General features: G+C 39.8%; 2 protein-coding genes across 6 annotated transcripts; both read right to left on the bottom strand.

Moving 5' to 3' along the window:
- Positions 1-16: 16 nt before the first annotated feature.
- LOC108141831 (solute carrier organic anion transporter family member 5A1) lies at positions 17-25,845 on the bottom strand. 3 transcript variants are annotated; one of them, XM_017265414.2, is made up of 9 exons: positions 25,614-25,845; positions 23,050-23,231; positions 8,276-8,527; positions 5,742-6,766; positions 3,868-4,716; positions 2,741-3,155; positions 2,524-2,675; positions 2,082-2,211; positions 17-2,018 (listed from the first exon to the last, which is right to left on the bottom strand). In XM_017265414.2, the coding sequence occupies exons 3-9, from the start codon at positions 8,449-8,451 to the stop codon at positions 1,157-1,159; spliced, it is 3,609 nt and encodes a 1,202-aa protein (XP_017120903.2). In that variant the 5' UTR covers positions 8,452-8,527; positions 23,050-23,231; positions 25,614-25,845; the 3' UTR covers positions 17-1,156. The 3 variants fall into 3 exon arrangements, with proteins under 3 accessions (XP_017120903.2, XP_017120901.2, XP_017120902.2); XM_017265412.2 differs by having other exon boundaries at positions 25,642-25,845; XM_017265413.2 differs by having other exon boundaries at positions 25,647-25,845.
- On the bottom strand, positions 14,002-18,553 carry LOC121467897 (uncharacterized transmembrane protein DDB_G0289901-like). Of its 3 annotated transcripts, none has more exons than XM_041710660.1 (2): positions 14,742-18,553; positions 14,002-14,513 (listed from the first exon to the last, which is right to left on the bottom strand). In XM_041710660.1, exons 1-2 carry the CDS (start codon positions 17,011-17,013, stop codon positions 14,254-14,256), a joined length of 2,532 nt encoding a protein of 843 aa, XP_041566594.1. In that variant the 5' UTR covers positions 17,014-18,553; the 3' UTR covers positions 14,002-14,253. The 3 variants fall into 3 exon arrangements, with proteins under 3 accessions (XP_041566594.1, XP_041566595.1, XP_041566592.1); XM_041710661.1 differs by having other exon boundaries at positions 14,002-14,999; positions 15,264-18,552; XM_041710658.1 differs by having other exon boundaries at positions 14,002-18,182.
- Positions 25,846-26,292: the final 447 nt, after the last annotated feature.

The raw sequence follows: 26,292 nt of genomic DNA, 5'->3' as shown, positions 1-26,292 counted from the left end.
ACTTATCAATGTAGAATTGTATACATATATTTATTTATATGGATGTATCTATTTAGTGCTCGGCGAGCGCTCTGCCTCCGTTCCTACTGTATGTGGCTGGCTGGTGTAAACATAGAATTAGTTGGTACTAATTAACCTAGATTGCATCACTTACGGCTACTGGGGTCTTGCACTCGGACAGTGCGCAGGAAATCGATTTCCATTTCAGTTGAGATACTGATTCTATCTGCGTGTATAATTAATTGATATTTTTAAGGCATTATCGCATTTAAAGTACATCATTCGGTTTTAAAATCTATGTTAGGCTTGCACTTCTCGCTACGATTAAAACAGGGAATTTAGGATTTAGGATTTAGGATTTTGTAGTAAAACAAGTCTAGATCTATTCCTCATTCGAACCCTTCTATTGGATGCACAATGTGTGGGCGTGTTTGTCCACAAAGATTCTCTAAATAATGTATTGCATAAGAGTTACATTCAGCGTGTTTCCACTTTATTCCTTCCTATCCAACGACTTTGTTAATTTTTTTGTTTTCTATACTCACACATTGTTTCACAGCACAATTTCCATTGACAATTGTTTACATGTTCGGATTATTAAAACATTGTAATTTGCTATTCGTTTCTCGTTCCCTTCTCTGTCTCTTTCTCTGTTTCTCAGTCAATCGTCTCACTTCGAAACCGAGATTGCACATAGTGGGTGTAAAGCGAAACATATAGAGTTTGCAGTTTGAACGCCTAATCGACTTTTCACGGATCCTACGCTCCACTAAAAATACAATACAAAATATTCCTATCACAACGATCTACGCCTATTCTAAAATATGCTAGTTGCCTGCTAGGATTTCTATTCTATCGCCTGGTTACGTAACCACTATTAGCTGCAAGTATTCGTATTCGTATCGGTTTCGGATTCGGATTCGAACTCTGGCTGAATGTTGCATATATCAAAAGTTTTCTATTTTCAGGTGCCTTTTTAGGGGGAAAATAGATTTGAACACTCGGTCGTAAGTACAATGAGCAGCTGAGAGTTGAGTCACTGAGTCGTGAGGAAACGTAGGGCAACACACACAGATAACACGAAGAGGCGTTTGCCGCCAGGAATGCTGCTGCCACAAACCGATAATAATCCTAGCTTAAACTACTTGGCATCAGACTAAGCACAATTGGAGCGCTCCTCCTCCTCGTCATCGATGTCATTGATGAGCTCGTTGCGATCGTCATCGATCTGAATCTTGTGGTGCGACGTGTTCCGCGTGTGCTGTGGATGCGGATGCCCTGCCAAGGAGCTAGCGGGAGCAGTTTCGGGCAGCACTTGGTAATTCAGATCCTTGGAGTTGGTGCGACGATGCCGCAGCACACTCAGACCCGTTGTGCTGGATTCGGATGCCCCCGGCCCAGAGCCACTGTTCACTGGTGTTCCACTGGGAATTTTGGTGTTCAAGTCCTTGGAGTTGTTGCGGGAATGACCACGGGATCCAGCTCCACCGGCCTCCATTTCATTTGAGTTCTTCAGCTTGCCCATATCAGTCACCACGTTCTTCAGTACATTTACATTTTTCTTCGGATTGTGGTGTGCATGGGGATGACGCAGGAAGTCCGCATCAAAGCGTATGTTGTTGGGCATGTAGATCTGATCGTAGCTGTGGTTCCGCGAGTGCTTTTTGACAAAGTGACCACAGCCGGTGGTCAGCTCGTCGTCATCATCCTCCTCGGCACAGTCCTGCGGCCGGAGCTGGTTCTGAATGTATCGGATTGGTTGACTGGGATCGTGCATATCCGTCGAGTGGTTGCGTGTGTGCGCCTGGAATTTCTTGAGATTCTTGTATTTACTGCTTGCACCACCTGCATCCTGACCAGCCGCGTCCGCCGGCCCCGTTGTGGACGAGTTGTGGTCCCGTGCAAAGCTCTTGATCATCTTCACATCACACGAGGCGCTTCGGAAGTGCTTCTTTGACTTGGTCTGTGGCTGGTTGCACGTGTTCGCCGGCGTCACCACATGACCGCACTTGTCGTAGCTGCAGAAAATGTAATTTATCTAAGTAAAAAGTTCTTAAACTTAAATATTAAAAAATACTTACCAGTAGTCCATTTGCATGGTGCGCGAATCGTTGCGCGAATGACGAAGTATCTCTGTGGGTATGATCAGCTCTCCGCCGCCTCCAACAAATGCAGTGGGCGGCTCGGCGCCAGAAAGCTTTTCTTCAAATACTGAAAAATGGTAAAGTAATTAATTAAACAAATTATTTTATCCGGAGTCAATCAAAATTCAACAAGTTAAAGCCCCATTCGTTTTAGAAAATATTTTTAACATAAAACCGATTGTCTCTTGTTTTAGGTTTAATAATTGAATTATTTAATAAATTATAAATGTTCAATAATTTCTGGACTTGCTTTTCTTTTTGATTATCGCTTTTTAGTGTTAAGCAAATTCGAATATAACTTAACTAAATTGGAATGCAATTATGCAGTTAAATCACCCTACAAACAAACCTGAAAGCATTAATTGAATATTAAACTTACGCTTGTCTAGACTTATGATGGAACCGATGATGGGATCGCTTGCGTTAAGGGGCTTCATTTTTTCCAGCTGCTTGCGCCTTCGCACCAACCACCAATCCACCATAAAGATAAACAAAGCAACCAGCTTTACAGACGCACAGAGACCAACATATCTGGAAATTATTTATAAAAGAGAGATATAATAAATAAGCTACACATCCACATGATTTATTCATACTTGTATCGAAACTTCTCAATGTCGTAGATGAGACAGCGACCTCCCTTCTCGCCGCAGGACGACTTCCAAAGCAAGCAGGTGGAGTCAATGAGATTACCAAAGAGGATGGGCGCCGGAATGTAACCGAAGAGTCGAAAGATCACAAACTGCATGCCCAGGGCAAAGGAGCGCTCCTCCTCGGACACCGATCGCAGCACGATCATGAGCAGCGGCATCTGAGTGGAGGCCACCAAGAAGGTCATGAAGAACAGCAGTATGAGGAACGGGTAGATGGTGCGACAGGGCGTGGCACATGGTCCAGCGGTGGCCACCGGCACCACCGTCACCTCGGCGAAGTTCTCGTTGGCACTAAGCGCCTGGGCCTGGCTGCCACCAGCCCCCCGATAAATGCTGCTCGAGATGTTGGCGTGAACACCTGGAAAATATAATAAATAAAATATATAAATTTTTTAAATACTAATTAAGTGTAGACAACAATTAAAAAAGGAAAATAAAATTAAATTTATGTCTAGATAATTTTTCGATTACGTCACTACGTCAGCTATAAAATGTTTTTATTCAAAACAAAAACTGTTTAATAAATACTTTAAACATTGACATTAAGTAATTCAAACAATAATGGAAAGTATTCAAAGTAAAATTATATTAAAAAATGTATTATTAACCTATGGTTAATTCAAGTGTGAACTGTATTTGTTATAATTTTAACTATAAGATGTTTTGCTTAATGCAAATACCGTTTAATAAATATTTTATAAATTGACATTATGGATAGTAATCAACGTAAAATTATATTAAAAAATGTTTTCTTAAGCTATGGTTAATTCAAGTGTGTACTGTAGTAATCGGTTACTGTATAATCAACGTAAAAATCTATTAAAAAATATATTGAAAAATCTATTAAAAAATCTATTAAAGAATCTATTAAAAAATCTATTATTACGCTATTGCTAATTCATTTGTTTACAACTAGAATAAAACTGTATTTAGTCAACTTTATGTACAGCTACACTAAATTATGGTATAGCAATTAACTAAAAAATAGTATAGCAATTAAAATGAATTGTCACTAATAAACTTTGGAAATTAAAATATTGGGAATTGTAGCTAGCAAAGACTTCACTTACATGCGCAGTTGGTGTAGTTGGAGCTGGATGAGAAGGCCGTGCAGCCAGCGTGGCAGGGACTGAAGTAGGTGAGCCCGTTGTTGCCACACACCGGCTCCACCTCGCTGGTGAGGCACTCGCAGCCAAAGTTGCAGGCGGCCGTCAGGTTGACCTGGAAGGGCTGCTCCAGCGTGGAGCCCTGTTTGTTGCTGGTGTAGTAGGGGATTGTGGTGCCGGCCATCTTGAGGTTGTCGCAGCCGAGGAAGAACAGCATCGCATAGCAGGCCAGGCAGATGACGTTGGTGATCAGGACGAATTGGACGGCGCCCTTGGGCTTCAGTTGGAACCGTTTCAGGATGCAGCCGCCGAGGAAGATGCCGATGCACGCCCCAGGCACGGCGATCGAACCGGTAAAGATGTTGGCCTGACTCTTGCCCAGGCTGAACTGCGTCTCCAGGTACTTGGGCAGGAAGACCACGAAGCCGGAGACGATCATCAGCTCCATGCAGGCGCCCAGGCAGGTCACAATGTAAACGGGGTTCTTCACGAGGCGCAGCATCGACTGCGGTATGTCCTTGATGTCCTTGCCGTAGCCAGTGTCCACTTTGGGCGGCGGCTGCGATTCGTCCTCCTTGCTGGTCACGGCCACAATCTCGAGCTTCTTCACCTTGCCCATTTCATCGGTCGCCACGGTGGCCGCCGAGTTGTTTGGCAATGCCGGCTGCACCACGCTGCTCTTCCGGATCTTCTTCTTTTCGCGGGCCAGCACCTTGGGGAAAGAGAAGAAGGGCACGGCCACCACCAGCAGAATGACTCCGCACAGCAGGAAACCGCCCCACCACATTCCCACCCAACGTCTGTCGCCGGGACCTGCAAGAAATCAATACGTTCAATGAAGTTCAAGTTGTTATGCAGCCTGCAAGTATGGTAGCAATAAAATCACTTCAAGAAACCGAAATGTTTCCGGTTCCTAAGAAGCTGTCTAAACTAAAGGTTAAGTACCTATAGTCAATAAGATTTAAGTGCCTGCCTTTATATTTCTTTTAAAAAGATTTGTTCTGACTCACTCACTATTTAGTTATAAACATAAATTTTGATTTATATGAATTAGTTTTTTATTTTTCAATATATTTGTAGTTAATATGTAGAAAAAATAGTTTTGTTTCGTGGACTATTAAAATAAGTTTATATATTCAAACTGATGGGGCATCAATACATTTATAATGTGTTTTTGTATTTATATTTTGTTGGATTCTTAATTTAGAATAAAAATCACTATAAAATGGTTTACTCTTTTACAGAAGTTTTCTGCAGGCCCAACCGTATATATTTATAATAAATTAGGCTTTTCTGGGCATAGTATTTGCGCTATCTTTAATTTAAAATTTGTTTCGTTTGTTTGGTTATACATATTATGGTAAACACATTTTAGTACGATTTTAGAGAATAAGTTTTTTTTAGTCTTTTATAAGGTCGTCTTTGATGTGCCTTTTTAACTAAAGCTGAATCGAATATATGCACATTTTAATATAAATTTAAAAATCTTAATTTGTAATCTTAAATTAAATAAAAATATTTACTTCCATAGATTTTTTAGGACAGTTGTGTTTTGTTCATTTGAGACATTTCTCACCATTCTCTAAGCTGTTTTGGATTTATAAATTTATAATAATATATATATTTCCCAGTGACGTTTCACAAACTGTGACAAACTTGTGAAAAGCACCAACAAATTTATCATTTTACAGTTATCTAGATTTTTGTCTGTTTTTAGTGGTCAAATCTTAATACTAAACTAAAAAAAAGGTTTTAAATTGTAAGACTCCATATGGATTCTTAGTTTAAAATCTACTTAAAGCATATCATGCAAATAAGAAAAAGGTTACATTACTCACTTATTGATATGATGGTGGAGGAGAGCGAGTCCATGTGAAAGGAGAGCAGGTAGGCGCCGAGCAGGAAGCCGACGACGGGTCCAAATGCGCCCATGCTGTACATGCAGCCGATATACATCGACGAGCTCTCCGTGCGCACGTGATCGTCCACGTAGGTGGTCCCCAGGGTGAAGAGCGGACTGCCACCGCAGCCGAGGAGCAGCTGGGCGAGCACGAAGAGCAGCACGGGTCCCGTGGTGGAGGCCTTGCCCTCCAGGCAGTTGTCCTCGCGCAGCGTGTGCGGTGCCAGCGGTTGGTTGGATAGTCCGCTGGATAGGCGACCCAGGTCCATGTCCTGTTCCCTCACCAATGCACTGCGGCAAATGTTATCGCTGGTTTTGTTCACAATCGCAATGCCAGGATTCGGCTCGCCCGTAAAGTGCGGCACCATGAACACCAGCGAGCCGATGCCCATGATCACCGCTCCGATTCCAATCCAGACGGGGATGTGCCGCCGGCTGCCCAGGTAGCTGACGAAGATCACGGTGATTACGTTGCCTATCTCGTAGCTGGAGGCTATCAGGCCGGAGTAGCTGGAGGGGATCTCGAAGCGCTTCTCGATCGTGGTGATCACCGAGTTGAAGTAGCCCGAGCACAGGGCCTGCTGCATCATCACCAGCAGCGAGAGCAGCAGGACAAAGATTTTGATGCGAGCGAAACGCTGGATGCCGTACGGACGACAGTTGAGGATGCCGCAATCGCCCGATCGGAACTGCTCCTCGTCGAAGTCCTCCTCCTGATCCACCGGACACTTGCCCCCCGCCGACGCCTGTCGACTGTGGCATTTCACTGTCACGCTGTCCACTCCAACTCCAACTCCCACTCCCAATCCCACTGACGCACCTGCCGGCGGCATATGATCACCGGCCAGGTGGGATGTGGCATGGGGCTGATTATCCAGGTCAAGGGCCGCATCTATACTGCTGTCGTCGCCGCTATTCGTCTCCGAGTAGAGGCCGGTCATCTGGTACATCGATTCCTGCCGCCTGCAAGTGAGATTATTTCCGTGGTCAGATCAACAAGGAAAATTTGACAATAAGCTCTGATTTTTTGCATTTTTTCTGGGTTTATGCCATACCCCAAGCCAAAAACTTATAAGAAACGTTCAATTTTAGCCTAATTTCCAAACATTTTGTGACAAGCTTTGTATGGCAATTTTGTTGTATGGAAATATTCGATTAGCTCGTTTATCTTTATCTCAAGCGACTATAAATAAAGCTGGTAGATTGCGTTTTCAACACCACACGTGCGCTCTTTGTATCAAAAACTAGATTTAAACTTTTATTTAACTTTTTACTATTTGTTGTATAAGATAAAACATTTTGTCATATGTCAAGTTATAAAAGAATTAACTAAAAAGGTATTTTATAAATGTGTTTCTCAAAGCTGAGTCACAAAAATTGATTAGAAATAAAACTAAGTAAAATGTCTGCAAAATTTTTTATTTTTAATTAAAAGGTTTATAATCTACTAAATTTTAAAATATTTTTGGATTATTTGTATTTAAGAAAAAGCTTTTAAATCAAGCCAGTTAGGTAATATATGGCGAATTAAACTTATGTTTTAAACACTATTTAAGTAGTTAATTTTTTCGTTTTTGGTAGAAATTTTCTTTCAATGTTATGTAAAATTGGGACCTAGTTCGCCTTTGCCCAGGGTATTCAATGTTTCAGCCTTGCTCTAGCATTTTGTGTCTTTTTTGTCAGCCTGTCTAAAGACGGCCTAGAACTTGGCGATGGACGGTCCAAGGACGCCCGAGGGCGAGGACGCCAGGCCCACTCAATGTCAAGCTCTTTGGGCTGTTGGCCAACACACTGCCTCTGCCTCTGCCACTGCCAATGCCTCTGCCTTTAGGCCACATTCTATCTCTCCTTGCCACACCGCTTACTTGACTTGGCACAGCTGCAACCACAAATGCTCTACTGGCTACTCTCCCTTTGGCCTTTTTCTCAGGACTTCAGGACTACAGGACTTCCCGTTCTCCGTTCGACAACTCTTCCGGAGTTCCTTCGACTGGCAGTGCACGCGGATGACTGCCGTATCGAATCGATGCGATTCGGGCTCGTCGACGAGCCTTTAAGTTCACGTGCTCACCCTGGACTTGTTTGTCACGCTTTCCTTTTCCTGCCTTTGAATATTTCAAACTTGACCGACTCATCGTAATCGACTGCTATCGATTGGTTTTGACGGGGCGCGAAGGCGCTGCAGTCTTATGAATTATTAGTGCCCCATCCGGCTCACCCACGTGCCGCTAAACGTGCCCCCCATTCCCAGAGCTAATTATTGATATGGGGCGGAGTATATAGGGAAGTACATTTTGTGTTTGTTTACCCAAGGCAAGTGTCAATTTAGGTAAATAGTACATATTTCACTTTCTTTGCACCGAGGGGGTGGTCCCTAATATGTCTCCAAAATAATACATATATAATTATAACTATATACATGGAAACTGGCAATTGGCAACTGGAAACTAGCAACTGCAGCGATTTCCTCACCTGTGACCTTTGCGATTTTCGGTGCCGGCATCGTTGGCTTTGTTGCCACTGGTGCTGCTGCTGCTGTTCGTGGTGTTACTCGTTCCCACATCTGCCACGCCCCCTGGGGGAGGCGGCGGGTCGGACTCCTGCTCGAAGGAGGGATTCGTATACTGCTCGATGTGCTTCGCCGACATTATGTATTATGTTAGCATTTAACCAACTGGCGGCGCAATCGTTCACTCGGTCAATCGATCAGCTTTGAGGCATATCCTGGAATAAAAAGCGGGAGAAATGGCTTAGCATTGGAGTTGACTTTCAGAGTTCAGAGTTCAGTTCCACGGAAGTGTCATTAGGGACTTTTACACACACACAAACACACACACACACACCATCCCCCATGGAGCACTAGTCCCCAGTTGATGACGCCGACAATTACTTCCTGAAATGCTCGCCCCATTGCCACATTAATTGAGCTCAAACAGAAGAGTCGCTGCAACATGCGACCGAGATGGAGCGAAAAAGGGCGAAAAAGATAATTACGAGAGGCGGTAACCCAACCGCCCACCCACCTAGTACCTCCATTTCCATTACCCACCCGCTTTGACTGCCACCCGTCCAGACATCCGCCAGCTGAGAAGGATGCTTTCTGACGCCGTCTTCTATTAAAAGCTTGCTCTACACTCAGCCACTTGTGCATGTAAGCGTGATGACTGCATGGCTTAGTTAGGGGGATGTCCTTATTCGAAATGCAATCATGTCACAATCCTCACACTTTAAAGCTCAAGAAAACTGGCTCTATTCAAAGGATCACACTTTAAATCTCAAGAAAATTGGTCTCAGGCTAAGAATCACACACATTTTCATATGTAAACTTATAAAATACTATAATTTTTGTTAACATAAACTGATATGTATTGTAAAATCTATTGCAACATCCTTACTTTAAAGTTCTTTTCTGAATTCAGTATTCCTATGCAAACTATGCCATTATTGCATAATCTCTTAATAATCACACTCAAAGTATGTATAAAAAGATGCCCACTACGCAGAATAAAGGTAGTTCGTCATTTGACATCATCGTATTATCATTTGATCGTGTTATTATTCAAATCGGAACACAACATAATCAAATTAATTATAAAATATATAAAATATGTAAACCGATTAAGTTTGGTTTTAAATTTCGTATACTCTAGTTGAATTTATTTAAATTCAAATTATTGTATAATTAAAAGATTATATTTTTTGGCTGTGTATCAGCGAAATTCAGTTCGTGACACGATACTGTGTTTTGAGAACAACAGATGTCCGTATAGTTTTTTTTTACAATTTATTACCCATCGTTTTTTTAAGATAAATGCGTGACAAGACCATACAATCCACCCGTTCAAGGAAGGACTAATGAAACTGCTTTGCCATCCTCTAGATACAAAACAGATTCCAATGGCATCGCCATCGGCATCGTCATTGCAATAACCATCAGGGTGAGAGCCAACAGTTGCTCACTTCGCCGAACGATTTTGCTTTCATTAATATGCGACGCTGGCAAAGACCAGCAGCTATAACAACAAAAGGGGCGACGCCACTTGAACACGCCTCCTCCTCCTCGCACGCATCCAGAGAAGGAGGAGGAAGGACCCATTTATCGATTGTCTCGAGGCTCAAAAGGAATATGAAAATCAGCAAAAAGCTAATGCTGGTGATTGTGCGCTTCTGCTTTCCGGTTTTCCTCCAGTCGCCAAGCTGAGATTCCATGCAAATGGCAACTAATTGAGGATTTACTTGGGAGCTTACTCTTATGGTCGGATGGATGACCGCTTAAGTGTGATTTAGGGGCTTCCATTAGTACTAGGTGGTGCACACTTCTGGCTGCACCACCACTTTGCCCACTGACCAGTTAATCAATTATCCTCATCCCACTATTGAATTTCCCTCCCAGTGACCCACAAATGCCGCCTCGTATTGCTTCCATGTTCCACATTTTCAAATTTGTTTTTTCTTTTTAGCTTCATCTCTTTTTTCTTTTGACCAGCGAGGTTTCGGTGTCACAGATGCTGCTGCAGTTGTCCCAGGATAAAAGTATGATGAAAGAGCTACATTTTTTGTCTACCTCAATTTATTTCCCTGCTCTGGCCAATTGCCAAAACACAAATTTTACCCTGTTCTAGTTGAGGTAGTCTCCGAATGTAGCAGGAAATGTTTACTCTGGAGATCAGCAAACTAAACATGCTTTAATAATTCCATTGCTGAATTGCACATCTAATTGGGGCACAATCGGAAATGTTTTCATTAATCGGATCTATCACGGGAAATACAAAACAGCTAGGAAAATATTTCCTCTTTGTGGCGAACAAGCGTATGATTATCTCAACTCTCGAATGAATTGCACAATGTGAGTTAATTAAAGGGCGACATGGCAAAGTTAACTCCCTGGGTATAACATAAATTGAGTTTGTCCCAAAAATGTACATTATTTATGAAATGTTTCTCGTCTGCGACAGAAGGGGCTGTCCAGAGTCTGAACGGTGAAAGCGGCCACCGAAACCCTTCAAATTGAGTTGAATTCGCATTTTTGGAATATTAAAAATAATGCAGGACTGACAGGTGGATTGTTGCATAAGGTAACACCAAGTGGAAAGGGATAAATGGAGAGTTGGATTATGGAAGAAGCTTTTAAGACCTCGTTTAATGGAAAACTTTCCTCACGAAATTCGCAGCTAATTGAATTTTCATAAAACAAGGCAAACAAGCTCATTTTTATTCAGAGTGCGTCTCTGATTTTAAATCATTTGTGGCCTGATCTTGATCATTTGGCATTAGTTCCGTGCTGACGCCCTTTGCGGGTTATTCCACCGACTATTCAGCCGTCCATGAAGATGCGAATCACGCACAAGTTTCTATGTACACCCTCACTCTCACAGTCTTTTCTATATCTTTGTGTCTGGACATTGGGACATTGAACCCCCGAAGATTGCGGTGAGATGGCTGATGTAATTAAATAAGACAATAAGTAAGTGCGACGACATTCAAACAAGTGCGTGGAAGTGAAAGATCGAGCAAGTGCAAACAAAATTGAAAACAAGATTTATTTCGTGCGATTCTTGGCCAAAATGGTAAAGGTCAGTCGGGCCGAGTTTTAGCCAGAAAGCCTGTCATAGCCAAATAAAGAAACTTGTTCGAGCCGGGGAGATTTCGGCTCTGTGTGAGTCATCCACTGCCGTCTTTCTCGTTGTTTTGCACTTTTATTGTTCGTTCAGTTCATTCATTTGTCGGGCCGTCGAGTTCATTTTTAGAATCTTAATGGCATTTTTCGAAGAACAATCAAAAGTAAATGGAAAGTGAATACAATTGCATTGCCATATACGATTCCCGAACTGCATGTCTGTATGCAACAAAGTCAGGCCGCAATATCCACAATCCAGTCACAGATACAGATACGGATACATAAGCGATCTTATGCGATTCGCATACAGGAAGTTAAGTTTACAAAACAAGTTTTTCTGCGCGGTTTCTTCTCTGGTTTTGTTTTGTTTTGCTTTGCTTTGTTTTTATGTTTTTCTGCTGTTTTTTTGTCGCTCCGATTTCTGTGTTAGTAGATAAAAATAAGATACCAAGACACTTTCAGGTGGAGTGTGAACATCTCCTTAGTTTAGAAGATACAAAAATACTACAATCGTTACTAACTAATTGCGGAAAAATTATTTCTTTGCTGATACGAAAGCAGGCAGATGATGTTCAGACTTGTTATATATTCCCCGATAAGAGTGTGTTTGTACAGAAATGGAACAAAGACAAAAGGCAAAAGAGAAGCACAAATGGGCATTTTCCCTTTTTTCGTTTCAGGGCAACAGCAGTTGAAGTAATTATGAAGAAACACTATAACAACAGTGCGATAAGACTGAAAACATCTATCTCGGAACAAACAGTTAAAGTTCTCATGCTCACCACCACAAAAACTTCTTAAACTTGATAAAAAAAAAATGGCATAGTGATCTTATAAAGGCTTCAGTTTATTTACGCAGCCGTTTCTGGTCTAATTTAATTTAGATTAATTTCAAGGCGAAGCACTTCTAGAGCTCACTAAGTCTCAATGGAATTTCAACCGACAACTCAACGTTTTTATACCCTTGCAGAGGGTATTATAATTTCAGTCAGAAGTTTGCAACGCAGTGAAGGAGACATCTCCGACCCTATAAAGTATATATATTCTTGATCAGCATCACTAGGCGAGTCGATCTAGCCATGTCCGTCTGTCCGTCTGTCCGTCTGTCCGTCTGTCCGTCTGTCCGTCCGTTTATATGCAAACTAGTCTCTCAGTTTTAAAGCTATCTGCATGAAACTTTCCCAAAAGTTGTCTTTCTATTGCAGGTAGTATATAAGTCGGAACGAGCCGGATCGGACGACTATAGCATATAGCTCCCATAGGAACAATCGGAAAAATAAATGAAAAAAATTATAACTTTGCTGTTTTTTAATTTTTTGTTTAGTTCTTCGACATTTAGTAATGGTTAAATATTTCCGATTTACGGTTTAAATTTCATTAAAATCGGACGACTATAGCATATAGCTCCCATAGGAACAATCGGAAAAATAAATGAAAAAAAATTATAATTTTGCTGTTTTTTAATTTTTTGTTTAGCTCTTCGAGATATAGTAATGGTTAAGTATTTCAGAATTATGTTTTAATTTTCATCAAAATCGGACGACTATAGCATATAGCTCCCATAGGAACAATAGGAAAAATAAATGAAAAAAAATTATAACTTTTCTGTTTTATAATTTTTTGTTTAGTTCTTCGACATATAGCAATGTTTAATTATTTCAGAATTATGGTTTAAATTTTATCAAAATCGGACGTCTATATCATATAGCTCCCATAGAAATAATAAAAATATATAAAATAACTATCTTATAATTGAGCTGCAAATCATCATAGTTTCAATGTTTTTCAGCATATACTCAAGTAAATTATAATTTAAATATTTTCTAAAGTATTTAATTCATGCAATAGCTGCAAGGGTATATGAACTTCGGCTTGCCGAAGTTTGCTTTCTTTCTTGTTTGAAATCAAAACCGAAATATGAAATTTTCTACTTAACCGAATATTTTCATAAGCACACTTTCTACACAAAAAAAACCTCCTATAATTATTATTTTTAAACTTAAAAATATTCGCGTATTTAATGGAATCTTGTTGTTAAACACTATATAATTTAAATAGGACATAGACAATATAAACTTTTTTTTTTAAAGATTTTTTTAAGATTAATTCTTTTTTTTTATACATATCTGAAAAATTGTTTCGTATACACAAAAGTTCAAACAAATGGTTCCAGCTAATTTTTGTACAAAAATGTTAGATTCCTTTCCATGCCCATTTTGGAAATCAATTTGAATTTTCAAATAACTAATTAGGGGTCCACTGTGGAGGAGATAACAGTTCCGAATACGTAACTAATGCCCTGTGCCTAGACTAGGGGCTCAAAGAGATAAGGAGTATTTCATTTGCAATATAGAATTCAAATGTTGTGAATCCGAGATTATGCATTGGCTTGACCCTCCGACCTACATTCATACACATTATGTAATATATTATTGTTTTCTGTTATTATTATTGATAAGTACGTCATTTGTAAATTGAAAATTTCGGTTCCCAATAATTGGGTATTTCCCATTCCCTTTTCTAATTTTCGTTCCATGAACCTAATATTGAGTTAATAGTTTAAAACTACTGCGCACTTAAATATATTAATACCTTTATTAATACCTTTTCTTTTTTAATATACATGTATATTGTAGCAAACATATTATGAAATCAGTAAAAAATGTATTCAATAAATAAAGAAAACATAAGGCTCTTTAAGAAAAAAACATTTTTTTTTACATCTTTTTATTTTAAATTGGTTTAATTAGCAAGGTTGACTAATTTCAAGGCAAATTTAGTAATAATTTTCTTATTCCGAGGTCGTAATATTTAAAGTTAAGAACAACTTCAATCAGCCAGTTTTCAATTTAATATCGTTGATATTTATGTTTTTAGTTCCCTCAGGTTTTCCCCCAGAAGTTCCTCCAGGTTTTCCCCCAAAAGTTCCTCCATTATTTCCTCCAGGTATGCCTCCTGGTATTTCTCCATTATTTCCTCCAGGTATTCCTCCAGGTTTTCCACCAGAAGATTCTCCAAGTTTTCCCCCAGAAGGTCCTACAGGTTTTCCCCCAGAAGTTCCTCCACTATTTCCTCCAGGTATGCCTCCTGGTATTTCTCCATTATTTCCTCCAGGTATTCCTCCAGGTTTTCCACCAGAAGATTCTCCAAGTTTTCCCCCAGAAGGTCCTACAGGTTTTCCCCCAGAAGTTCCTCCACTATTTCCTCCAGGTATGCCTCCTGGTATTCCTCCATTATTTCCTCCAGGTATTCCTCCAGGTTTTCCACCAGAAGATTCTCCAGGTTTTCCGCCAGAAGGTCCTACAGGTTTTCCCCCAGAAGTTCCTCCATTATTTCCTCCAGGTATTCCTCCAGGTTTTCCACCAGAAGATTCTCCAGGTTTTCCGCCAGAAGGTCCTACAGGTTTTCCCCCAGAAGTTCCTCCATTATTTCCTCCAGGTATTCCTCCAGGTTTTCCACCAGAAGATTCTCCAAGTTTTCCCCCAGAAGTTCCACCAGGTTTTCCCCCAGAAATTCCTCCAGGTTTTCCCCCAGAAGTTCCTCCATTATTTCCTCCAGGTATTCCTCCAGGTTTTCCACCAGAAGATTCTCCAGGTTTTCCCCCAGAAGGTCCTCCAGGTATACCTCCAGGTTTCCCACCAGAAGTTCCTCCAGGTTTTCCCCCAGAAGCTCCTCCACTATTTCCTCCAGGTATGGCTCCTGGTATTCCTCCATTATTTCCTCCAGGTATTCCTCCAGGTTTTCCACCAGAAGATTCTCCAGGTTTTCCGCCAGAAGGTCCTACAGGTTTTCCCCCAGAAGTTCCTCCATTATTTCCTCCAGGTATTCCTCCAGGTTTTCCACCAGAAGTTCCTCCAGGTTTTCCCCCAGAAGTTCCTCCAGGTTTTCCACCAGAAGTTCCTCCATTATTTCCTCCAGGTATTCCTCCAGGTTTTCCACCAGAAGTTCCTCCAGGTTTTCCACCAGAAGTTCCTCCATTATTTCCTCCAGGTATTCCTCCAGGTTTTCCCCCAGAAGGTCCTACAGGTTTTCCACCAGAAGTTTCTCCATTATTTCCTCCAGGTATGCCTCCTGGTATTCCTCCACTATTTCCTCCAGGTTTTCCCCCAGAAGTTCCTCCACTATTTCCTCCAGGTATTCCTCCTGGTATTCCTCCATCATTTCCTCCAGGTATTCCTCCTGGTATTCCTCCATTATTTCCTCCAGGTTTTCCCCCAGAAGTTCCTCCAGGTTTTCCCCCAGAAGTTCCTCCATTATTTCCTCCAGGTATGCCTCCTGGTATTCCTCCATCATTTCCTCCAGGTATTCCTCCTGGTATTCCTCCACTATTTCCTCCAGGTTTTCCCCCAGAAGTTCCTCCATTATTTCCTCCAGGTATGCCTCCTGGTATTCCTCCACTATTTCCTCCAGGTATTCCTCCTGGTATTCCTCCATTATTTCCTCCAGGTATTCCTCCAGGTTTTCCACCAGAAGTTCCTCCAGGTTTTCCACCAGAAGTTCCTCCAGGTTTTCCCCCAGAAGTTCCTCCAGGTTTTCCCCCAGAAGTTCCTCCACTATTTCCTCCAGGTATTCCTCCTGGTATTCCTCCACTATTTCCTCCAGGTTTTCCCCCAGAAGTTCCTCCAGGTTTTCCCCCAGAAGTTCCTCCACTATTTCCTCCAGGTATTCCTCCTGGTATTCCTCCATTATTTCCTCCTGGTATTCCTCCAGGTTTTCCACCAGAAGATTCTCCAGGTTTTCCCCCAGAAGGTCCTACAGGTTTTCCACCAGAAGTTCCTCCACTATTTCCTCCAGGTATGCCTCCTGGTATTCCTCCACTATTTCCTCCAGGTTTTCCCCCAGAAGTTCCTCCACTATTTCCTCCAGGTATTCCTCCTGGTATTCCTCCATTATTTCCTCCTGGTATTCCTCCATTATTTCCTGCAGGTATTCCTCCTGGTATTCCTCCATTATTTCCTCCTGGTATTCTTCCATTATTTCTTCCAGGTATGCCTCCTGGTATTCCTCCACTATTTCCTCCAGGTTTTCCCCCAGAAGTTCCTCCAGGTTTTCCCCCAGAAGGTCCTACAGGTTTTCCACCAGAAGTTCCTCCATTATTTCCTCCAGGTATTCCTCCTGGTATTCCTCCATTATTTCCTCCTGGTATTCCTCCATTATTTCCTGCAGGTATTCCTCCTGGTATTCCTCCATTATTTCCTCCTGGTATTCTTCCATTATTTCTTCCAGGTATGCCTCCTGGTATTCCTCCACTATTTCCTCCAGGTTTTCCCCCAGAAGATCCTCCAGGTTTTCCCCCAGAAGTTCCTCCAGGTTTTCCCCCAGAAGGTCCTCCAGGTTTTCCCCCAGAAGTTCCTCCAGGTTTTCCATCATTTTTTCCTCCAGGTATGCCTCCTGGTATTCCTCCAGGGATTCCTCCAGGAATTTCTCCATACCCTCCATCAGGTGGATACAATTTGTCTATGTCTATGTCACCATTAGGGATACACATCTTCGCCACAGAGTGCCACGAAAAGAGTGGCGGACAAATCATAGGAGTTCTAAGGTTGGCGGAAATCGGAAGAGTTTCAAAAGCATCTAACGGTACGATATTCATGATATCACTCGATTTTAATTACGACTGAGCTGTTTTGGGATTTACAAGACTTTATATGCTATATTAAGTGAAATAATTCCATTAGTTTTCGGTTCCGAACAGTAATTTGCTATAGATTTAAATGTCATGCAAAAAGTGATACTTGGATGTTCGCAAATTATATACAACTTCTTTTCACTTCGATTTATGTATAAAACTAAAATCGTTAAGTACACCTATAAATGGTATTTAACTCGAATTACTTTTACTTATTTTAATATTTTAGGACTTAGCTTTTCAGCAATATGCACCGAAATTAATTCATATTTGTGTAAAACAAGCTTCTTGACAAGACTTTAAAAATATTATTTATGATTTTTGAAATTCATAAATTCACAAATTCTTTCCCATATATTTTGATTTATATGCTTCCAGTTTTGGTTGTCAAGTCGTTTTTACCCACTGTTATTATATATCGTATTAGTAAAGGTATACTTAATCTTTACTAAGTCTTCTTTAGAGCGTACCGTTTTTCCAAATGTTTCTTTGTTCCCGACTGTTATCCCAAACGCTATAAAGGCATTCTTTTGGCCAACTCGACTGCAGCTCTCAAGTTTCCTAAGACCCACAGGCTTAGCTTCCATTCCCCCCTTTTGTGCACTCGGTGGTGCAACTCGAATGCGTTTCGTGCAATTATTTGGCCATTGCAATTCGACAAAAACTCGTTTTAAGCTTTTTGTTTTAAATTACTTTGGGTTGGGTTGGGTTTGGTTTGGCTTGGATCGGTTTGCTGCTGTTTGGGTAAGGTTTGGTTCGAAAAAGAGGGGCTTCCGTGAAGTATTCAAACCACCCACCCAGATGACTCGCCGTGCACAACAAAACACCCAAATCGGTGTGAGTTAGATGAAGTGGATCGGATTACAGTGCAGCAACACCAAGATTCAACAGCAACGGAGTGGAAAATAATCCTCTTAGTCAGCGTCAGCTCCATTCAGTTGAGTTTTGGCACGGAGAGTGAGTTTCAATGGAACAGGGCACTGGATCTGTATCTGTATCTGTATTTGTATCTGTAACTACCGCTGCGACTGCGACACTTTTGTGTTTGTTGCTGCAGCTCTTAATTGCACAAGTCGCCAAAAGTCACATGTCACCGAGCGAGATGTGCCAAGAGTGGCGGGAAACTGTGCATTAATTCATTGCCCAAGATCTCATCCCATCGCGGGTGTCTCATAAGGTGGCCCCCAGCTGAATCATAGCACCTCCACCTCCCCCACCACATAGCCCGGAAAGTTCGCTGATCTTGCTGCTTTGTCTCCATATGGAGAGTGCTGACCTCGATTATTAGCCAGAGTACAGTTTGGCCTCTCTCACAGTAATTGATCGATTCACGATCCGGTCAAGACCCAGACTCAGACTCCAACAAAGACCGATTAATTTATTTCATAATTACGTTCCGGCCATTTATTGCATTGAGAAAAAATGAGGGCATAAGTTATGATCAATTATATTTCCAAAGGTTTATTTCATTGTGCATATATTAAAAATCAATTATTTATAGACTAAACTTACAACATATCCTAAAAAAGATATGCTGATCGTTACCTACAGCTTCACCTTAACAATATAATTTTTAAATAGTTTTTAATTTTGTTAACTTTAATGTTAACCGCTTTATTGAAAACGCTTTAAAATTCTCAACAAGTATGTTAAAATACTTAAAATGATTTATTGCTAGATGCAAACAACAAGGTAATGATTTTTTACTGTTTGCTTCTTGTCTTGGACATTGCAGATGTGGATGACAGCATTTCAAGTGGGTGTGTTTCTGCAAACCGGTATCTGAATCTTTGAGTACATATAGATCTGCATCTATAGCTATGTCGCATTGGTCATTGGTACTCGTTTGACCGGCTGCGAAGGCCAGGCCAAGAGTGGCACAAACTCAAACGGAGTGACACACATAAATCCTGAGAATTAACTTAGGCAGATAAGAATGTTTTGTAACCGTTTGCTGACATTACAGTAGTCAAAATGCCTTAACCTTGGGGTAGATAAAATCGAATCCGATTTTCTTGCTGTCTAACTTAAGATCAATCACGGTAATCGCCTTGAAATTTAAAGGCCAGTTAAAAACACAGAAGCTTTTTACCTCATCCCATTGCTTTCCACTGCAGTTTGACGTCACAGGCTCTTGGATAATAATTCAAATTCGCTACAAAACACAATATACGAGCCAGAAAAAGGTTCACTTGTTTATTCAACAAAACTTTTTGCAGCTGATAAAACAAAAGACACTTGCCTGGGAAACGGGAAACTGTGATGGGGAAAGGGGAAAGGGGGTGGAGGCAAAAAGGAAATGAATATATGGCTCTGGGAAGCCAGAAGCAAACAAAAACAGTTATTAAGCCAACATTTGGCTGAAATCATTTCACGTACCAGTTCCCAAAGCTTGGCCATATTCCTTTATAGCCGTATATCTGCTTGTGTTTGCATCTCGGGGGCATTTGACGCATGTTTGGGAATTATAAAGATGCGGAATAATTAAAATAGAAACAATGGAAGCCACAACAGGAGCCATGCGTCAATATATCAGAGATAAACAAGCTGCATTGCCTGAATAAAATATGCCCATCTCATCTATATATACCTAGACGGACAGAAAGTAGCACTAGCTACAGTGATTTATGATATATTTATTTTAATATTCACAAAGTTAAAAGTATTGGAGAAAAAAACTATTGGAAGCTAAAATATTTCGGCAGTTAGCTGGCTGAGACTTGTTGATTAAATAAAGTTACTGAGAGTTAGAAAAAAGAAAGAATGTCAAATTGAAGCACTTTAAAAATATGGTATATATTAAACAAAGGACAAATACAGTAATCTTAAGACGCATTGATAAATCTAAGCCTAAATAAATGTTTTGTAATTAAAGTTAAGGGATAATATAAGTGTGAAAAAGTAATCCTATTAAAATCAGATACCAAAATATTGATTTGCTTCCTTTAGTTGAGCAACAAAATCTGCAACCACTGTGCATTGCTGTCAAAAAATGATAAAAGCGTGTTGGTGTATCCATAGTTTATTGGAAAGGAGGCGGTTGTGGGGCTGTCAGAAGCATTCATAAAATTTGCAAAGCGTCCGATCGACTTGAACCCATCGAACAAACGAAAATAACTCATACGCCATGGCGGTTTCCGGGGGTGAAACTTAGGGGCGGCCAAAAAAAATGCCGTGGGAGGAGCGACTTGGCAACGCGCTGTGTGCTCGAAGATTAAAAATAAGTTTTACCACAAAAAGCAAACACTACAAACAATCACGGCCACGTCGTCTGGCTCTATGTTTACCCGAGAATCAGAGGCAAATAGCAAACAGTCAACGAGCTGATAATGAAGACAAATCAACAGAGCATACACCCCTCAGATCGGACCCAAATGCAGATTGGATAGATCGGATTATGCCCATTCCCAGCATCATCACTTGCCCCAAAAGAGCTTTACGTTCAGTTTGTTTGTGTTTCCCGCTTGTTTGTTTAAGTTCTTCTCGACGGGAGTTAATCTAGGGGGCGGGATTAGCTAGAGGCGAACATCCGACCCACGAAAATCTGGGGAGAGGGAATTCTATAGAGAAGTCCAACAAAGAATTCGGAACAGCATAGCTTTTGATCTTTAAATATGTAAAACTGTTGTGGTATATGCTTGAATCCAAAGAGTAGCATATTAATTTTGGGCTAAGAAGACATCAAGTCAGTTTTTGAATTTATAAATAAATAAAAAAGAAAGTAATCAGAGCTTAACCGAAATTAAAATTCAACTCGCATAGGGAGAAACCCTAAAAAACTGCCCAACAAAAATCCAAACTTAAAATACCATTGTTTAGAAATGAAAATCAGGAAAAGTTTAGAGGCGGCTTTTTGGGGTAAACTTTAATTTGCGTGTGCAGGCAGGGCAAAAACACAGATTGGAACTGACCTAAAAACGCCAACATGCGACACAGTCGGAGCAATCAAAAAATTACAACAGGAAAAGTTGAAAAATATACACGAAAAATTAAATAAATAGGTGAATGAGTGAACGTGAAACAAGTGAACGAAAGAGTGAGTGAATGAATGAATGAATGTGTGGCCCTAAATCTCTGTTCAACGCAATTCGTGTGCAGTCGAGGAGGAAAAAACGAATGTAAACAAAAAAGCCTATTTTTTCTCTTACTGGTATTTGGTGAATTTACTAAAATGGTTATCATTGTTGTTATTGTGCTCGTTGCCACACAACCGAAATTTGTATAATTTCTGATCGCCGTTGTTGTTGGCTTTGTTTTAAAACCACGCTTTCTACGCCTGAGAATGAGAAACGAAAACAAAAGTCAATGACGAATTTGAGAAATTTCGTGCGATTTTTGACTAGTAACCCTAAAGCTGGAATCAGTTGCCGTGACTCTTTTTTTTTAAATTGGAACAGTTTCTAAATAAAAATTGTATTTTATAGTAATTTAACACATCTGAACAAATTTGTTCCTTCCAACGAACAAGCTAAAAAGTAAACATTATGCCATATTATTTCTTGAGTACTTTCTGTGCTTGTTTTTATGCTTTTTTAATTGCCACTTTAAGGCGAAAATTTTAAGTATTTCCAGCAAACGGGGGAAAATTTACGCCTTGCAAAGCCTGCCCAAATAAACATAAATACCCCCTCAACTTATGAAATAGTTGTGGCTATTAGCAAACTTAAACTTCTTCTTCAAGTTTTCCGCTGACATTGTGGAAAAATTTTAATTAAAATTATCTTTTCCTTTGATTAAAGAACTTCGCATTCCCTTCTTCTGTACCATTCCACACAAAATTAATAACTTTTCAAGTACGTTAATGATGTAACAACGCGACTCCCAGATTATGAAAACATTTCTGCCCATGACTTTAAAATGAAATTAAATTCAATGATCGTTTAAAGGCATAATTGGACAATATGTGAAAACTTATTCAGCGATTGCACAAAAGGTAAAGCAAAAGCCAAAGGAGAAAACAGTTCACTTGGGAAGTATAAAAGAAATATAGACACAAAATCAACTGCATGGCGAATTGATCAGAGGCGAAAAAGAAAAAAAATATAGACAGGGATTTCGAATTTAAATGAAAAGTTTTAACTGCTGCGGAAAACAAAACACAAGACTGCAGCTGAAAAAATGTCGTCAAAAATATGAAATAGATCATAGATCGTTCAAATTGTATTTATTACGTTAAACTGTAAATTTAACAACTTGTCCTACAAAATGTATATTTAGTTTAACATTTTTTTAAAGCAAAAAAGATTGAACTATAATCATTTAATGTGACACCTAAAAGTTAATAAATTAGACAGGTCATTTTTTAACCAGCCTGCGTTTTACTTAAAGTTTTAAGGTTGTTTTTATTTTAAACGTGAAGTACACATCTTGTTGTTGTTTTTATTCCTAACGTAAAGTACACATCTTTTTGTTGATTTACTACTAGCTCTCTGAAGCTCTATTTGCTATTATAACGTTGCGCAATCCACTTGATGTTATTAAAAACAATGTTACATTAAGAGTCACAGCAAACCATACTGCCAAAAAGGAACCTCACAAAGGAATGGCATATAATCCGTGTCACAAATTGAGGGTCCTGATTTTCGGCTAAGATTGAATAACCTCGTGGGCAAAGTTTGACTACTAGGAAGTCCTAAAGTCGTACCAATTGCTGACGTTGCAATCGATTTTCCGCCAGTCGGAAAAGTTATCCCTCCACCGTGTTCCGTTAAATTGAATTGCAGTTTCAGCTGTTGAAGCATTGTTTCTGCGACTTTGATTGATATTGTGTGACACACTCGGCGATTTGATTTCAATTTTCGTCACCATAGCTGTTATGTTCAAGGGGTTTTCGGTGAAAAAAGAAGTCACGTAATATCCCAACTGGTCCGTTGCAATGTTAACAACTCGATATATTGGGGCCATGAGTGGGAAGTTTGCAGAGCAGCTGATAAAACCGTTGACAAGTTTTCAAACGACGCCAATCGATAAATAAAAGCAAATAAAATTGTAAGGACTTACCTTCAACTTGCTTTCCTTGCGTTTCCTCCTTGCTTTCGATTTTCACTGCGACTTTTCATTCAATTTTATTGTTCAGTGAGATTCTTTCGCACATTAATTTGGGGGAATTTATTTGTAAACACACAAAATAGAAAAGAGATTCCTCAAGTTACTTGGCATTCAAATTGCACATTTTTGTTTCGCTGAAAATAATTGAATGAATTATTTGATTTATTGAACAATAACAATCGCGTATATTTGTCTTTCTCTTCTGGGAGAGAGTGAGTTTTTCGGAGCAAGTCGAGCGGGACGAATGGAGAGCTAAGATCTGCGTTAAACCGGTTTTTGTGTTTTGTTAACCGAGCGAGAGAGGACAGCGCCAGCACAAATACCGTTAGAAAGAGAGCACAACGCGATCGCGCGATTATGTTTATGCCTTAATGTTGTTAGTGTTTTTACCTCGCTCATTTTGTTACGTGCCGAGATTTGGCAAGAAAACCCAGCTAATTGGGGCTACAAACACCAAAAGGAAACGAAAGAGAGGGTATGGGGAGCAGGGCCGAGAGAGAGCGTCTGTCAAGCGCAAGAAATGGAACAAGCTATACGAATATTGGAATTACACATCAAGGTGTAAATGCAGGAAAATCGGTTAACAATGGTTAACGTAAATAAAAAAGTACGGTTGTTTTGCTTGAATTGGTTAAAACTAACCAATTTTCTTAAATTGTGGGCAAGACAAGTTTGTTCTCTATATAAATAAACTTTTCTCAGGTAAATTATCAAGTTTACTTTAAATACATCCGAATTAATTGCGTATTAGACGTACATTTAAGTGTTTTTTTAAATTTAATGCTAAGCTTTTTTTTCGTGAAATATTAAAATTTACTTTTTGTTGTTGTTTGTTGTTGTTTTGTTGAAAAACTAAAAAATGGACAAACAATTTTTTAATGGTAAGAAAATAATAAATTCATTTATTTGAATGCCGTTATAGGTATAATTTTAAGAGTTCGATTTCAAAACTGATTAGCCAACACAATAAATCCAAGTACTATCAATCTTTACCGACCAATATGCGTACATATAGTGGTAATGTAGGTAATAAATTCTGAATGAATTTAGTTATTCCGCTAAGTTTCAAGTTAACAGGAAGTGAATCTTTATTTCTACTGACCATTATTTTTTAATGGATTGAAAATGTGCCTTTCCCGCAAACCGATATTTACAGTTGTCGTAATCAAAACGTTATTCGTATCAAAACAGTTGTGTATTTGTATACCTTTTCCTTATAGTGTTTCTTTTGAAATCACATACACCTCCAATAGAAAGCTTAATTTCATTGTTGAACTAATTTTGATCTCAAATTTGTCACACTCATTTTAGAATAGCTGTGATAAATTCTGTGAGTTGGGATAGGAAAACCAGTTCTTACTTATGTATCTTTCGTGGTGGAACAGTTTGAACATTTTGAACGCGACTAAAATCATTGCTCGAAAACTCGAAGTGCAAAAACGTATAGAATTCCATTGATCATTTCTCGGCAACGGAAATATGATTTTGCCATTAGCACGGGACTGCAAATCATTCGCCTTTTGTCAAAAATCACAAAACCTTTAGATATAGTGGACATGTAAACATGTGAGAGTACTACATACATATACACATGTCAATTGTACTTAGCATGCGTTTATTTTTTCTTTTGCTTATGAGTTGCTTTGGTCTGGCACTGAACGATTATGCAAAAATAAATCAATTGGAAAGCAACAACGAAGAAAACGCCATAAAACGTCACAAAGAAAAACTCAGTGGGGGAGCGAGAGAAAAGAGAGTGAAAGAGGAAAAAAGGAATCTGTAACAAGTGCCTTCAAAGAAAAATCAGGGTGGCTCAACATCAAGGAAACTAATCTCGCACCTTGAAAATTTTCACACTCATGTTTATTGCCATTGAAATGCTCTCTGTTAATTTGAGAAATTCGTTTGTTTCATTAAAAAATTGTAAAATTTCAAGCAATTAGGGTAAAGCAATTAGCTCACAAAATTAGCTCTGAGAAAAAAAAAAACATTTAAAAATATTTCTTCCTTCAAAACAAAATCAACACCTTTAAGGTCGAGGTTTGTCAAATTTCCTAACAGAGCAAATGAATAACAATACGAAATAATTACAACTGCTTACATAGTTTTTATATCAAGTTATCCATTTGAAATAGTTTGCTTTTTGCATTATGAAAGAACAATAAATAGTTTACCACACACAGAGAGAGAGAGAGCGAGAGAGAGCCAGCCTGTAAGACCCCACTCACACACCTTTACCTGGTGGGCATGTAGAGCGAGACGAGGAGACTGGACCGCAGGAGGTCGGTAAGGGACAGGGGTGGACGGTGGGGGACAGTGAGACGGACGGATGGAAGCATAAGAAGACGAGACAGAACAGATGTCCGCACACACACAGGTGAGTTAAACACCCACACATTCGTACACAGGCAAATAAGAGATTTTCGAGCACATTGTTCCAAGCAGACTTATCACTCTTTACACTCGCTTTCAAGGACCCTTTGCACTCTTATCACTTCTTTGTTTGGGTTACTGACCCGTAATTGCACTTTATTTATGTTTTACCATACACACACACAGGCCCGACGGAGCGATGCTTTTCACGCAAATAGCACAAAATCAATTCGACACTTCTTCGTTTGGCCGCCTCAAAAAGCAAAAAGGTGGCTCAATTACTCCGACGCGAATCCGTTCAGCTAAATCTTGACCATCCGTCAAATTTTTACCATCCGTCGAATGGGGATTTCAAAAGACGAATGCGTGATAAAGCGAATGCTAAACAGACGGAGAGAACTCGCTCTCAGTCTAGGGATGGGAGAAACACCGATATATCGGCTGTAGAAGCATACTGCGATATTTACATTCATATTTAAACAATGTATAGTTTTGCAATGCAACGCATTGTTTTAGAAATACAAAGAAGTATTTAAAATTAGTTTATAATAATATCATAACAAAGTTTTCATCAGTAACAAAACATTTTTTCGATTCAAATATATTCGATGTTTATCACGACACAATATATCATACCCCTTCAACTTACATCACTATCTCAGCCAATGGAAGTAATTTTAGACTTAAACCAGGGTGAGTGTGCTGGGTATTTAGCGTGTACACGAACTATGCCGAATGATAGGTGGATTCCACTGTAACATATTTGAAAACCCTTTTTATAACTCTGATTTTGATAACGCGGAAGTGGGAGACTCAAACGAA

This window comes from Drosophila elegans, unplaced genomic scaffold (genome assembly GCF_018152505.1).
Source record: "Drosophila elegans isolate 14027-0461.03 unplaced genomic scaffold, ASM1815250v1 contig_814, whole genome shotgun sequence".
In the NCBI taxonomy this organism is placed as follows: Eukaryota; Metazoa; Arthropoda; class Insecta; order Diptera; family Drosophilidae; genus Drosophila; species Drosophila elegans.
The sequence above is the reverse complement of the archived record's forward strand: the minus strand, read 5'-3'. Positions and strand labels throughout refer to the sequence as shown.